This window comes from Rhizophagus irregularis, chromosome 27 (assembly GCF_026210795.1).
Source record: "Rhizophagus irregularis chromosome 27, complete sequence".
NCBI classification, from domain to species: domain Eukaryota; kingdom Fungi; phylum Glomeromycota; class Glomeromycetes; order Glomerales; family Glomeraceae; genus Rhizophagus; species Rhizophagus irregularis.
Window position 1 is genome coordinate 342,157 of NC_089455.1, and position 15,579 is coordinate 357,735.

General features: G+C 29.2%; 4 protein-coding genes across 5 annotated transcripts; 1 reads left to right on the top strand and 3 right to left on the bottom strand.

Annotated features, from left to right (window-relative positions):
* Positions 1-2,752: 2,752 nt before the first annotated feature.
* Positions 2,753-4,525, bottom strand: OCT59_017985 (uncharacterized protein; the record flags this gene model as incomplete). The annotated part of the gene is made up of 10 exons (XM_066148462.1): positions 2,753-3,036; positions 3,103-3,215; positions 3,303-3,320; positions 3,416-3,473; positions 3,548-3,615; positions 3,689-3,758; positions 3,840-3,970; positions 4,042-4,252; positions 4,322-4,394; positions 4,457-4,525. The coding sequence occupies 10 exons, from the start codon at positions 4,523-4,525 to the stop codon at positions 2,753-2,755; spliced, it is 1,095 nt and encodes a 364-aa protein (XP_066004390.1).
* Positions 4,526-4,771: 246 nt separating this feature from the next.
* Positions 4,772-7,336, top strand: OCT59_017986 (T-complex protein 1 subunit epsilon). The gene is made up of 10 exons (XM_025313611.1): positions 4,772-4,896; positions 4,968-5,028; positions 5,125-5,289; positions 5,372-5,570; positions 5,651-6,113; positions 6,194-6,379; positions 6,463-6,600; positions 6,691-6,871; positions 6,935-7,032; positions 7,112-7,336. The coding sequence occupies exons 1-10, from the start codon at positions 4,786-4,788 to the stop codon at positions 7,136-7,138; spliced, it is 1,629 nt and encodes a 542-aa protein (XP_025186940.1). The 5' UTR covers positions 4,772-4,785; the 3' UTR covers positions 7,139-7,336.
* Positions 7,288-10,402, bottom strand: OCT59_017987. Of its 2 annotated transcripts, none has more exons than XM_066148463.1 (14): positions 10,214-10,402; positions 9,887-10,141; positions 9,614-9,802; positions 9,421-9,544; positions 9,208-9,342; positions 8,972-9,126; positions 8,841-8,905; positions 8,669-8,750; positions 8,489-8,582; positions 8,331-8,411; positions 8,141-8,245; positions 7,915-8,076; positions 7,675-7,843; positions 7,288-7,604 (listed from the first exon to the last, which is right to left on the bottom strand). In XM_066148463.1, the coding sequence occupies exons 3-14, from the start codon at positions 9,628-9,630 to the stop codon at positions 7,555-7,557; spliced, it is 1,239 nt and encodes a 412-aa protein (XP_066004391.1). In that variant the 5' UTR covers positions 9,631-9,802; positions 9,887-10,141; positions 10,214-10,402; the 3' UTR covers positions 7,288-7,554. The 2 variants fall into 2 exon arrangements, with proteins under 2 accessions (XP_066004391.1, XP_025186941.1); XM_025313612.2 differs by having other exon boundaries at positions 7,304-7,604; positions 9,614-9,647; positions 10,214-10,397.
* Positions 10,403-11,912: 1,510 nt separating this feature from the next.
* On the bottom strand, positions 11,913-15,021 carry OCT59_017988 (uncharacterized protein; the record flags this gene model as incomplete). The annotated part of the gene is made up of 16 exons (XM_025313613.2): positions 11,913-12,094; positions 12,168-12,415; positions 12,505-12,668; positions 12,741-12,889; positions 12,973-13,002; positions 13,080-13,254; positions 13,338-13,452; positions 13,520-13,583; positions 13,657-13,733; positions 13,804-13,892; positions 13,964-13,983; positions 14,053-14,123; positions 14,189-14,289; positions 14,366-14,602; positions 14,663-14,706; positions 14,778-15,021. 16 exons carry the CDS (start codon positions 15,019-15,021, stop codon positions 12,048-12,050), a joined length of 1,875 nt encoding a protein of 624 aa, XP_025186942.1. The 3' UTR covers positions 11,913-12,047.
* Positions 15,022-15,579: the final 558 nt, after the last annotated feature.

Sequence of the window (15,579 nt, forward strand, 5' to 3'; positions counted from 1 at the left end):
AAATTGCACTTAATATAATGACACGTACGTTGTTAATTTTTACAATAGTTGTTAGATTTTAAACGGTTGGCAATGATGTTTACTGGCTCTGCTATGTTCAATTGTCCAAAAAATAATTTTTTTTTGGGACATTTTTACCTGTAAACTACTTATAAATTATGTCCCATTTACTGGGCTTTGTACGCGTGATTCTTTACAGTAATAATTATTTAATTAGCCATCAGTTAATCGATAATAAATCATTAAATCATGTGCACTGCCCGATAATTTAATAAAAGTTCTTTTGGTGCAAAAGCTGTGTAAAAGGTATCATTAATTAAATTAATTGTTTTCATTTAATCTTAATATTTTAAACAATCGACAAGATGATATGCCCTTATTTTCTAATCTCTTGTGTATTTATTCTCGTTTTAAAATTATTTAATTTATTCGAATCATGCTGCATCGCCATATTATATCAGCCACCTTTTTTAATTTAGAAATATATGGCTTTATTGGCTTTATTCACATATTTTTTTTGATTGTGGCTTTTATGGTATTATTTTTTTACGATTAATCGTGATTGGACAGTAAAAATCATCACACATTTAATAACACGTACTCAAATTATTTTTTAATAAATTACAAAACAATGATGCACTTACTATCAATTTATTGGTAGAGAAGTGAGAAATGCGGATTTAGTCAATACATACACCAGTTAATTTTATCAAGTAATGATATTTGAATTCGTGTTTTTAAAAAATGGCATCTTAATTCTCCCCTATATTAAACCAAAATTATATTGAAATTTTGAAATAGTATTCGTGCATATATGAATGTGTGATCATTCTATGTCTATTTTTACGACGAACTTTGGTTTTCAATAAAAAGAAATAAGGACATTTTAACTCATATAAAGTTCTCCCGAAGTTCTTCCATATTATTTTAAAGTAAGTTATACAGTATTTATTAATTAATTTCGTTAGATAGATATTACTTATTTAAATCATTTATTATTTATCAGTTATGATAATCTCATAGTATTGATGAACTCCTTGAGTGGATTGAACAATATATTGATCTATTCATTGAACAAGTTTTCAATCAATTTCTTTAAAATTTTTGTATAGGTTTTTATGCAATAAATGTTATTTTTAATATACTGTAGTTATCATGTCCCCTATAAATGTATTATATATCAATCCATTAGAACTAATGAAATAATATGGATAACATCTCAAATGCATATTAACTGAAAGCATAAAGTAATGTATAGTTAATTTATTCTTTTGCTATCTTTCTCTTGTTTGTTCTTCATTATTCTTTGATATAAATCGTGTTATCTTCCTACCATTTAGCTCTCGCTATGCTAAATTCATATTTTTCTACCAAATAAAATATATTTCAATGAAAATTTATCATAACATTCACTATTTTCCAATATTTTCAGTTTTTTCTTGTTGATAAATCTTCAAAATCACAATAAATAATTTTATTATTAACTTTACAAACTTTTTATATTCTACAAGTCTTCTATATTTCGATAATTTAAGAGCTTCACAATAAGCATATCTTATAACAATGACATATAATAGTTATTACAAGTTGTTTTTTTCTATTATTGACTGGTTTGTATAATTAAATCCTTATTCCCTTGTCAAATTTGAAATAGTTCTTGCATTAATAATAATACTTCGTCCAGATAAGCAGAGATCTTTCGGCTGTCCATGAATGACAGCTTTGGTGTATAAATGATAAAAAGATGCCTGTTACAATGTTACATTTATGTATACTTTACTTTAAATAGTATGTGCTCGTTTATCTTTACCATATTTTTTGGAATCGTTTATGAAGTTTATTCGATTAATTTGAAGAAATTTAAAACTTTTTTTAGGAAATCACCTTGAATTAAGAATAGTCCTATATAGTTCTATATTAATACTTTAGAATTCTAGTTGTATTGATTCCTTTATTAAATTATAATTAATAATAACTTCAATTAATTCACCACCAAACATTATTTTAATATATTTCTATTCTTTTTGAAACCTTTTTGGATAATTTAATTATTGTTATTATGTTTCTTTAAGATTATTCATTACTAAAGAATACATCATAATTTTGCAACTTTAATAATGGGCATTTTAGTAAATTCTTGGATATGAGTACTTTTGTCATGAAATTATTGTGTTACATTTGGCTATACTTTATTTGTTTTTTTTTATTTTAGAGCACTTTGGTTTTTAAATTAAACAAAGAATTGAGGGATTAAATAAAGTTGTTTAGTAATTATGGATTATTTATAGCACAAAAATGAATTATTCAGGCGCGAAGTTCCTTAAAACACTGGTTTTTAAAAATCGAAATATGTCTTCGGATAATATCATGTCTAGAAAAATGTCATGTAGATATTCAGGATATGTCACGAAATATTGTTGTTGTAACCTTCGAACTATTTAATTATTTGATTGTACAATAAACAACATATTACATAAGCGTATATCTTTGGTAAACACTTGCATATAGTTAGATATAGTACTGTATATTGCGAGTTTTTTGATTCGCGATTTCTGAGTAAGCCAAAATTCTATATTGTATATAAATCAATAACTAAATTTAATTTAAAATTTCTTAATAATACAAACTTTCAATTTGGACTATACAATAAATAAATAAATTATATAAATACAACTATAACTAAATACATATAATATATATATATACTGTATAAAAAAAAAAATTATTAAATAAACTCTTAACAACAATTAAATTAAATAACGGCATGTAATTCTCTTTTCTTAGGTTCTTCTGATTTATTACTCTCTTCTTCAAAATCACTACTAAATCTTTGTGTAGTTCGAAGTCTATTTGCTGCTTGAACTACTTCAACTGCTTTTTTGAATTTTTTGCGTGCATTAAAGTTATCTATAAAGTCTTCTAATAAATCTACATCTTTGGCTACATCTCCTACAATCCATCTATGTTTTAGGGCCTCAGCAGCTGTCGGCCGTTCTGATGGATTTATGTTAAGAAGTGCACGAATGAAATCTTTGGCTAATAGTAAATAAATCAATTAATATGGTATTTAATATTTCAAACCGGGTTAAACAATTAACTAACCATCTTCTGACACGTTTCTCCAAAAGTGATTTTCAAATTTGACACGAGCATTAGTTACTTCTTCGAAAAAAGCAACACTATCTCTTGCTTGAAATGGATGATAACCACAAAGTCTACATTAATAATTTGATATAATAATCAATAAAAAATATATACACATGTATTTAGAATAAAGTGGAAAAGTTTAAAAAAGTTCTTACAGATAATATGTAATGATTCTGTAAAAATTAATAAACAAATCAAATTAGACATTGCATGAAAACTCGAAATTAAAACAAAAATTTCGAAATATTATAATTTCAATAACGTTTACCCAATACTCCATAAATCGACAGACTTCGAATAAGGCATACGTTTCATAATTTCTGGAGCTATGAAAAAATTGTAGGGTTTCATTATTGTTAATTAATATTAATTAAATAAATTTTAATTCTTGATTTTTTACCAGCATAAAGTTGAGTTCCACAATGTGTCATCATTATATCATCATCATCTGATATAACTTTCGAGATACTAAAGATATATGAGAGTTAATTGAGTTAATTTGATAATATTATAAAATGTATAATATAAGTTATTAACTTACCCGAAATCCGCAAGTACAAGTTCTGAATCATCTGTTTCGTCTCTGTAGATCAGATTTTCCGGTTTCAAATCTATATTAATATTTCAAAGAGTAAATAATTATATATGATCAAAGTAAAAAAAAAGTAATTACAAGCAATTATTATGCTTACCCCTATGTACAACATGATGTTCATGAAGATATTTAACGGCTTCAAGTACAGTTTTAATTACATCAACGGCATCACGTTCAGTAAATTTTCCTCGGTCCATCAACCTGTCAAATAATTCACCCCCTTTTGCGCTTCCAAGTTGAATTTTTTATTAAAGATTATAACTTTTAAAGAATGAAAAATAATTTAAATTTAAGGATACAGTTCAAAAACTAAATAATATTTTCCTCTTGATTCAAACCAATCAAAAAATTTTACAATATTAGGATGATCCAATTGAGATAATATTTCCATTTCTTGTTTTACCATTGATTCTTGATGCCTAATTTTATTTTTATTGATCACTTTAATTGCGACTTTACGTCCCGTTGTAATCTTGGTTGCTTCTTTAACTGAACCATATGTACCAGAACCTATTCATTATAATAAATTATAGTAAGAAACACGTATTTTTATGTTTGGAAATGAGATAACGGATATACAGTGATAAATTTCGCCTAACGCAATATAATAAGTAAAGTACTTGCCTAGAGTTTTCCCGATTTTATAATATTTCTAAAAAAAAATTGGTTTAATAAATTATATTCATTTCCTCAATCTTACTTGAAATAACTAACCTTTTTTTCATGGGACTCTGGCTGGGGACCTCTATTAAGTGCTTGTTCAAGAAGGTCAGCTATACCCATTTTAAAAAATTTACCAAAGTATTGATAAAAGCAAAATTTGAATGGTTTTTGAATTGTTCGCCAATATTAGCAGTATATTAGCCCGATCACGTGAACCGAATAAAAACTTTTACTAACTTCTTTATTTGGTTAATACCTTAGAGTAGAATTCTAGAAATTCGCACGTTGTACTTGTACATCAACATCGAAATCACGTGAATGTGAAAGATTGTGTCATAAACTTTTGTGATAAAAAAATTTTCTGATGTCTGATAGTAAGCATGTCAAAAGATATGAGTGCTGTTTATGCGACAGACGAATATGGGCGACCTTTTATCATTGTAAGAGAACAACAAAGGAAAAGTAGACTTAGTGGTATTGATGCTATAAAGGTGAAACTAGCTATTTTCGATGCTTATTGATCTATGGTCAATTCAATAACTTTTGTTCCTATTCATAATAGTACCATATTTTAGCTGCAAAAACTGTTGCTTCTATTATCAAGACTTCTTTGGGTCCTAGAGGTGTGTTATCAATTAATTTATATAATATTAGGTTGATTATTAACATATTACTATTATTATCCCATTTTTGTATTTCCACAATTGAATCAACCAAAGGTCTTGACAAAATTCTAATATCACCTGATGGAGATATTACCGTTACTAATGATGGTGCAACAATTTTGACTCAAATGGAAGTTGAGCACCAGATTGCAAAGTTATTGGTTCAATTATCTAAATCTCAAGACGATGAAATTGGGGATGGAACAACCGGTGTTGTCGGTATGTTTTTAAAACTTAAGCTTCTTTTTATATAGCATCATTCCTTTTTAAAAATTATTTAGTTAAATCTCATTTTGTTAAGTTCTTGCGGGCGCACTTCTTGAACAAACTGAGACTCTCTTGGAACGGGGTATTCATCCTATTCGTATAGCAGATGGATTTGAGAGAGCGTGTAAAATTGCTGTGGAGCATTTGGATAAAATTTCTGATCTAGTAGAATTTACCAAAGACAATACCGAAAGCTTACTTAAAACTGCAAAAACAAGTTTAGGAAGTAAAATGCAAGTATATTATTTAATTAATATCTTAAAGTAATAATGAAATTTACCAACAATCAATTATTTTTTTTTCCGTCTGTTAGAGTTTCAAAATATCATGGACAATTTGCTAAAATAGCAGTTGACGCAGTATTATCAGTAGCAGATTTGGAGCGTAAAGATGTTGATTTTGAATTGATTAAAGTGGATGGAAAAGTAGGAGGTTCATTAGAAGACACTAAATTGGTACAAGGAGTAGTAATCGATAAAGATATGTCACATCCTCAAATGCCACGTGAAGTACGTGATGCTAAAATTGCTATTTTAACATGCCCATTTGAGCCTCCTAAACCAAAAACTAAACACAAATTAGATATTACTTCTGTCGAAGAATATAAAAAATTACAAAATTATGAAAAAGAAAAATTTGAAGAAATGATTAAGCGTGTCAAAGATACCGGTGCTAATTTAGTTATTTGTCAGTGGGGTTTTGATGATGAAGCTAATCATTTGTTGATGCAAAATGAGTTACCGGCTGTCCGTTGGGTTGGTGGTCCTGAGATAGAGGTATATTAATATACTTGTTCGTTTTAGGATTGTAAAGTTTGATCGAATAATAATTTTCAGTTATCACTATTTTTATACAGCTTATTGCCATTGCTACAAATGGACGTATTGTTCCTCGTTTTGAGGATCTTAAGCCCGAGAAACTTGGTAAGGCCGGTCATGTTCGTGAGATTTCCTTCGGTACTACAAAGGATCGTATGCTTGTTATTGAGGAATGTTCAAATTCTCGTGCCGTTACCGTATTTGTTCGCGGTAGTAACAAAATGGTGCGAAGCTATCCTTTTTTTTCTTACATATCATTATATTATATATAACGTGTTTTTGGTGATGATTCCATTTTTTGTTGCAGATAATTGATGAGGCTAAGAGATCCATTCATGATGCTTTGTGTGTTGTACGTAATCTTGTTCGTGATAATCGTGTTGTATATGGAGGTGGTGCTGCTGAAATCAGTTGTTCACTTGCCATCTCTCAAGCTGCTGATAAGGTAATATAATATTCAACCAATTTTGTTTTCTTACCTTGTGTAATTCTAAATATTTTATTTGTGTAATCCTAATTACTTTTATTTATTAAGATATCGTCCATTGAACAACATGCTGTTCGTGCATTCGCTAATGCTTTGGATGCGACTCCTTTAGCACTTGCGGAAAATTCTGGCCTCTCTCCAATAGAGACATTGGCTGATATTAAATCGCGCCAAATAAATGAAAATAATAGTCAATTAGGAATTGATTGTATGGGAACTGGATCTAATGGTAAATAATTTAATTGTGCTCTTACTCCAAAAGAAAATGCTATTAATCTTTTTTTTTTTTTAGATATGAAAGTTCAATTTGTTTATGATCCACTTATTTCCAAAAGGCAACAATTCTTGTTGGCGACTCAACTCGTAAAGATGATACTTAAGATAGATGATGTAAGATAATTTATTTATTTATATATTGTTGTTTTTAAAATGAACATATTTACATTATAATCTCTTTTTAAATAACCAGGTCATTACAACGGGATCCGTCGGTTAAATTTACAAGTAAACATTTTTTTATAACCAATAACTTACAACGTTAACGTTGCCTGTAAAATGATGCATATTTTTTTAATATATGTTGAAAAACTTAAATTAGTACCAAATGAATTTAATTTTAATAAATTAGACACAAAATTGAGTATGTATTGCAACATAATTTCCAACGAATATAAAATATATTTATTGTTTCCATAAAAACATATCTGAAATTTAACCAACTTATGATGGGCATATTTGCCACAATATATGTTAACACATTCCTAATATAATAATATTTCATTACTAACATTTTAATTTATTCCAATCATGACTAAAAATTACAATTAAAATGAATATCATTGCATCTCAATGAGGAAAATTATTTTTTTCTTTTTTTATATTTTAATTCTATTAAATTCCCTTAAAATTAATTCATTGATTTTCGATAACTTTAGTAACTTTCCCAATAGCGATTGTTTTTCCTATGTAAGTTTATTATCATTAAGTAATATTAAAATAAATGTAATATAATAAATGAAAATGAAATCAAACCTTCATCTCGAAGAGTAAATCTGCCTAATTGAGGGTAATCCTCGAATGTTTCCACGCAGATCGGTCCTGGAGTTTCAAGTCGTGCGATTACTTTTTGTCCTTTCTTAACAAATTGTGGTGCTTTCTTTGATCTCTTTCCTGTCTTTTTCTCAAGCACATGTAAAAGAGCCTGTTAAAGGAAAGACAATTATAAATTAATATGATTTCACATGGTAAACATTGATAAAGTAAAAAACTTACGGAAACAGATATTTCTTCAACACATGAGTGTATGTGCAGAATTGCACTGTATCCAGCACAAATAATATTCTTATGTTCTAAAATGGCAAGTTGCGCTTCAAAGGTAGTAGTTGTCTTTACCGGTTTTTTAACATCACATACAACAAAACCAGTGGAACATTCCTACAAGAACGAACGGTTAAACACTTGAGGTAATATAATATCTTAAATAATGAGTACAACGAACCTCTTCTTCGATACCCTTAAGTCGTAACCGAACGTTATCACCACAATAACCGGTGGATACTTCGTCTTCGAGCTCATTGTAAATTGCAGATATTTCAACGGTACGCTATTTTTAACGAATAAATATAAGTAACAATAAAAATAATTCGAAATATCGGAGAATGGATAATATCTTTAAATGTATTAAATACCTTGTTTGGCATAACCATTACACTTTGACCTTTAGTAACTTTTCCGGATTCTACTTTTCCCACTACAATAGTGCCCATATCCTGTAAAATAAATGTATAGAGATTGATTTAATGATCACAATTTAATCATGATATAAACAAATAGGTTTAAATCATACTTTATATTTCTCTATAATTGGCACCATTAATGGGGAATTAATTTTTCTGTCTAACGCCTGCATGTTATCCAGATATTCCAATATCGAAGGACCACTAGTGGATTTGAATTAGATACATTTGAATTAAATACCAATAAATTAAAATAAAACGAAATAGAAAATAGACTGATGATATCCTACTTGTACCAATTACAAACATCTTTTGAGACTCGATCTTTCAAATTCAAACCGGTAAAGCCAGATACTGGCATAAATTCAAGGTCTAAATTACCATAGGATAAAATCGAGTAAATATAATAGATAGTCGTACGGATTTACAAATAAACTACTCTAAATCATCAACACATTTTACCTGTAGCAGGATTGAAGCCGCTTCCCTTCAAAAATGGGGTCAATTTATTAACGCACTCATCATATCTAAATGAATAAAATATTTTGGTTTTCGAATTTATATATGCAAGTGAAATTTTGGTTTTTAACTACCTCTCCTTGGACCAAGTCACTGTAGGATCATCCATTTTATTAATTGCAACTATCAATTTGCTGACGCCTGAAGTTTTTGCTAAAACAGCATGTTCACGTGTTTGACCACCTCTCTCAAATCCTGTTTCAAACTCGCCTTTTCTAGCTGATATGACCTAAAATGATTCAAAAAATTTAAATAATTAAAATTAATCGAATATTTCCTCGATACGGCACATGAAAAATGATAAGTGTACCAATATTCCGACGTCCGCCTGAGAGGCACCACCAATCATACTGGGTACATAGTTTTTATGGCCTGGAGCATCTAAAATAGTGTATCGGCGCTTATCTGTTTCAAAATAAGCACGACCACATTCAACTGTTTTTCCCTATAAAATGAAATGTTATTAGAGTCTAAAGAAATAATTATTACATAATCTTTATCGTTAAATATAAAATAAAAGTACCTTTGCGCGCTCTTCCTTGTTTGTGTCAAGTGCCCATGATAAATACCATGACTCACGACTTTGTTCTTTAGCTTCTTTTTCGTATTTATCCATAGTTCTCTGATCAATCATTCCTGTCAAAAACCTTTATAAAATTTAATTAATTAAATACCATACTTGCAAAATTATGAAACAATAAAAAAAAAATACTTACAGGATATTGCCACCCATAGTGGATTTACCGGCATCTAATTGCAAATTGAAATAATTATCGTAAGAAATATGTACACTAGATGTCGAGTCATCAATTAATTGAAACACAAAAAGATTCTGATCTCTCGGACTGAGGCTTGATAATGATAGAATATTAAAACCCAATTGTAGTATTTCCAGATTTCCAGATCTACTTCCATCGAATAACAATAAAAATAAAAATAGGAAAATTGAGGATCAGGTCCGCAAATGAGACTTTAATTATATTACTAACCTACATGACCGATGAATACCAAATTAATATGTTCTTTTCCATATAAATCTTCAATAACCTCACTGTCTACAGCCTCGTCTTCGGCTTGATACGCAGCTACAGAAATCGATTTTTTATCATCATTCGGTGCTGGTGCTTCAGCGGGAGCCTGAGCTTCAGTGGGAGTTGGTGCTTCGGCAGGAGCTGGAGCTGAAGCTGGTGCTGGTGCTGGTGCTGGTGCAGGAGCTGGCGCCGGCGCTGAAGTTGTTTCTGTAGCTGAAGCAAAACATTAAAAAAGTTGATAAACATTAAAATCTTTTTAAATAATAGCGTAATTTTTTAACGAACCATTTTGAAGCCAACTGGGAACAAATTCTTTTGCATTTACGTTCGGTTTAAAGACGGGAGCATTAGCATTTAAACCCATTTTTGAAAAAGTTTGTGGAAGAGCTTCAGTTTCTGCAGCCTCTTCCCAATTTTCTCCGGGGGCTATTTTTATATTCTCTTCGCTCATATTGACTTAATTTTTTTTTGGATTAAGCAGATGATCCAAGGTGCTTCGTATTTATAAGTATTACAAATCCGGTATGACCATTTTTTTGTGGTTCAACGCCACAAAGTGATATCACATGCAATCTTGTGGCACAGCCAGCCGATTGTGGCGCAACAAAATCGCTAATCTCATCTTGGGCAAAGAGTAAAATTGCTGCGCCACTAAACTGACTTTTAAATTATTGGGTAGGGGTTGAAATATCACCGAACTTAAAAGCATGTGATAATAATCTATATGACGTAATGCAATAATTTATCTAAAAAATATCAGTATGTTAGATCCGATTTGGCTGCATAATAAAAAGATATCAGATATAAATATAATTAATATTTAGTCCAAAGCAACTATCCATTTCCGGACCTTTTGCAATTTATCCTTTAATAATACCGTATGTTGTATAAGGTATAAATACCCTGTTCCGTAAATGTTAAATCTGAAGCTAAAGATAGAAATTAGGAGCGAATAATATCAGTGAATAGCGGTCGTTTAAATACAATAAATTTAATTGTAATACTATCTCCGAAGGATCTTAACATTCTTATGAATTAATAATCATTCATATTTATGTAATTTGCTCTTCGTAAATATCATTGTTGATTATATGCTACAACGAATGCAGATGAGATTAAATATTATATTTTAAATTTCATTCCTGGGTTAAATATAAATTTTTTATACAAGAAGTAACAAGAACCTAATTTCGAATCTATCCGAAAATAAAATTGAATAAATTTTAAGTATGGAACAAACCGAAAACAAGGAAGAATTTTTAGGAAAAGAACAAATGAGTGAATTCATGAAAGGAATATTCGAATTAAAGCAGTACTTGAAGCAGAGAAAAAATTGCAGAATGTTTCAAGGAAGAAGAAAATTTAAGGGAAGAAATTAAAGATTATGAACAAGAAATGATGAGTCTTGATACTCAGTTTGAAATGAAGAAGGATGGGAGCTTTATATACGGAAGGCTCGAGAAATCAAACGGGAAAAAAATAGATTAATTTGGGAAAGAAATTCTATTGAATCGGCAGAATCTCAACAGTTAAAAGATATTTGGCTAGAAAAGAAAAGAAATTTTAATGAAAGAATAGAAAAAGTGAAAGAAAAAGAAGATTATCTTTATAGAAAAGCAAGGAAAATATCAATTAAATTAGCTATAGAAAAAGGGAAAAGGAAAAGTATACTAAATGGGAGGATGAAGAGAAACCGGACTTCCAGTATACGGGAACAGACTGGGAAGAAGACTAATAATATATAAAAAAGGGGAATTTATAACATGTAGTGATTGTAGTGTACAGTACATTGTCTCTATTTCTGTAATATCAGAATAAATTTCAAGGATTCTTAAAATTTCTCATACTGGTTCATTTATTAAATTAACAAAAAAAAATTATTTCTCGATGTGAAACATGGTACTTAGTATTATGATGATCAGCACGGCAATAGATTCATATAATTACTTTTTCAAAATCAGAACAATAAAAAAAAATAAAAGATTTAATTCTCAATAAAGAGTCGTTTATATGAATAAATAATTTAATTTGTGCGTTAAAGTCTACATTATATTTGAGAAACTACATAGTATAACAGTATTAATAACCGAAAATAAAGGTAATTAAATTCCGAAACAAATTACAATTTGCTTTGCATTCCAACCGATAGATCCTTTAATAATTCACCTAAAAATAATGGAGAAGACAAATTAATAAAGAGCAAAGAATATAAACGACTCTTATTGCGATGATTATTTACCTTGATTATCAGTTTCATTATATTTCACCCAATCATTCGCAATTGGGGCATAGAGAATACGTGGATCAACTCCTAAAACATTAATAAGTTGCTTGTTGTATGGAGCTAAGTCTTTAACAATCTCTCGGATTAATGGTTGTACAGTCGCAGCAGTCTGTACAGAAATTAACCGATTAATAATATACCACGAAAGATTTGCATCAATTTGAGTAAGAGCATAAAGACGAGCAACATCCGCAAGTATTTTGCTGTTAAAAAGATGAATTTTTTTTTCTTAGTAAAAGACACCATCATCATCAATTTAGACTTTAGACATTTCAACCTTAGATATACTTACGACGATCCGCCTGTTAATTTTTGAATAGACACAACAACTTGTTCAAGAACTATTCTGTCACCATGCGCTCTAGCTAATGCTTGAATTGTATCAGATTCTTGCTTCATCCATGCTTCAAAGACGGAAACTCCCGATGATGTTTTCTTATTCATTTTTGCTCCCAACTAGTAAGTAATATTGAACGTAAGATTATTATAAGAATTTATAAATAATATTTATATTACATAAATAATTACCTCTTTAACCAATAATTGTTCTCTGAGTCTGAATAATTTAAGCTGATTATCTAAATTAGAGATATCCCACGACTGAGCACTATCGGCATCTGACACAACGGGTAATTTAACAGAGCCAGATTGTACCCCCGCCAACAATTCCTTGGAAACTAAAAAAAAGAACATATTACAGTATAAATGAACCGTTTAAAGTACAGTGGGCCTGAATATACATAATAAATACTTTATATACCTTTCTGCATAAGTACGCTGTTATCACCCTCTAAATTAAAAGTAAAATTAAACAAGTTTCTTTCTCAAATTATAAAATTTTAACATAAAGGAAAAAAAAATAGCAACCAGCCGTCATCCCAGCGTGACTGAATCCAATAAAACTTCCAAATCTGTTAACACTTAAATATCCTTGACCACCACATCGTTCTCTACAAATAGAAGCAACGCGTTCATAGTGCCAGGTTACTAAAGGTTTTATTACGCAACATAATCTTACAACTTCTGGCACGTCTCTATCCGTCTGTAAAATGATAAAATAAAATTTTATATAAATTCCATAAGGTTCATAAAGTTCGTAAAAATAAGCCCAATTCATTAATTTACCTGTTCTAACCACCTAACTTTACAATGATTCAAACCGATATTTAATGCAATAGTCGTAGCCAATAATGGTAGCAACGCACGTTGTTGAAGCTGGTAATCTAAAATTGGCGTATCGCTATTACAGAAAATTTTTTAATATAAAAATTTATTCATATGATGCAAACTTTAAACAAAATTGGCACCTCTTTCCATTTGGTCCAACGGCTAACCGAGTGCTTGCATAACTGAATGCAATGGATATACAAGCTATAATTTGATTAGACATTATACAATGTAAATAAATGACAGTACAAAGTACATGTATCTTGATTGCACACACTTTTAGTTCCTCCCAAGTTTAATGACGCGATAGCCAATCTACCAGAAAGTAGCTGATCGGCTACTTTTAAAAATCGACTAAATAGCAACATCGCTTATTACAAATAAGATCATATAAATATGTATATATAATTAAAAGATTACATACTCCCGACGATTTTTGACGACACTTGAAAAATTGTTATTTTCGTCAATATCAGAAAATCGATTCAAAAGATTCTGTACTGGAACTCGTACCTATATTATATAAGACGAAATAGTGTTCAATCCCCCGAAAGAAACACGCAAAGTGACGTAAGACAACTTACATTCTTGAACCATAATTTGCCTATATTGACATAATATACATTAATTAAATATAATATAATGTAATTTAGTAATATAATGCATCACATACCATTATCTACCCCATTACATTCAAATTTGACACCCATATCTTCAATAACGACCCCTTTTGAAGGTTTCATACTATAAACAAATAATGAGTTAATTGGAATTATGGTAATACAAATAGTATACTTGAAAAAACTTACTCCTCTTCACGAATTCTGACAAGGATTGCATGTATTCCTTCATTCTTACCACGAATTATAGTTTGAGCAAAAACAACAGACCATTTTGCATGAACAGCAGACTAGTTTTGTTCAAGGGATATTAAATAATTAAATATTTATAAACCAAATTTTTATAGCTTTAATTATAAATATTACGTTCGTGATCCAATATTTTTGAGCCAATGGTGTTGGAGTATTAATGATGAATTCTCTTTTATTATCATCATATATAGCAATAGTTTCCATTTCTACCGCATTATTACCATAACCTAGTTCAGTTAATGCAAAACATCCTATATCATGCAGGTTATCCACACCAGGAAGAAGATTTCGGTGACGTTCAGTTCCAAGTTTAATAACTGATCCACCAAAAAGGTTCCATTGAACTGTCATCTGAATTTTATATAGTATTTTAATTAGGATGATTAAGATTAAATTTTTTTAAAAAAATACCTTTGTACCCATAGATCCATCGACCATACCGGCTATCTCATGTGCTGATTAAACAATTTATTAAATTCTGTACTAAATTATCTTTAATTAATAAATTCTTAAACGAAATAAATACCAGCAAAAATATTGAGCGGGTTTTTTTCAAAGTCAAATACAGATATAAATCCTTTGTCAGCAAGTTTTTTCAAACGTTGCAAGGCAAGTTCTCGTTCAAATTCAAGTTTATTATTATATCGAGGAATGTAAATTGGATCATTAGCAATAAAATCAAGCATCGCTTTTCGGTTTGCATGATTATCGTGAGCTAAATGATGTTGTATTGCTGCAAAATCCTGAGAGGTTGCTTGTTGTTTACTCATTTTGATTTAAAGAAACTTGAAAATAAGAAAAATCAGAGATCAGTATAATCATGTGGACAATTACTTTATGCACCCCTTAATCTAATCCGTGAACTAAAATTTACGTTGGTCAATTAACAATTTCCTTACCCTAATAAACATGTATTGTATATGAAATATATGAAATTAAGCGATTATTATTAATAATAATATAAATGAAACTTTTTAAATACTTTCAAATATACAGAATACAAGCAAAATAAAAAAGTAAAAAACACAAATTTCTTATTAACAAATTTTTTTCCTAGTATCCCTGTATATTCTGTGATAAAACAACTTGATTTTTTTACAGTATATTATTATATATTTAAATTTTAATTAAAAATTTAGATTATTTGCGAATAGTTATATTATTATTATATAATTCAACTTACTAATGAAAAATACTACTAATTTTAAATAGTAGACTAGTAGTAAACCTGTATTAACATTTACATAATATTTTAATATATGCAATACAAATATAATATATAAAAGATAAAAAAATTAAAAATACTTTTTAAATTTAATTTATTATTA

Coding starts and splice junctions, on each gene's coding strand:
- OCT59_017986 (XM_025313611.1), top strand. CDS start 4,786: ATGTCAAAAGATATGAGTGCTGTTTATGCGACAGACGAATATGGGCGA. Junction 4,897..4,967: donor GTGGTATTGATGCTATAAAG/GTGAAACTAGCT, acceptor TATTCATAATAG/TACCATATTTTAGCTGCAAA. Junction 5,029..5,124: donor GACTTCTTTGGGTCCTAGAG/GTGTGTTATCAA, acceptor AATCAACCAAAG/GTCTTGACAAAATTCTAATA.
- OCT59_017987 (XM_025313612.2), bottom strand. CDS start 10,379: ATGAGCGAAGAGAATATAAAAATAGCCCCCGGAGAAAATTGGGAAGAG. Junction 9,127..9,207: donor AGGCGGACGTCGGAATATTG/GTACACTTATCA, acceptor GAATCATTTTAG/GTCATATCAGCTAGAAAAGG. Junction 8,583..8,668: donor GATGTTTGTAATTGGTACAA/GTAGGATATCAT, acceptor CAAATCCACTAG/TGGTCCTTCGATATTGGAAT.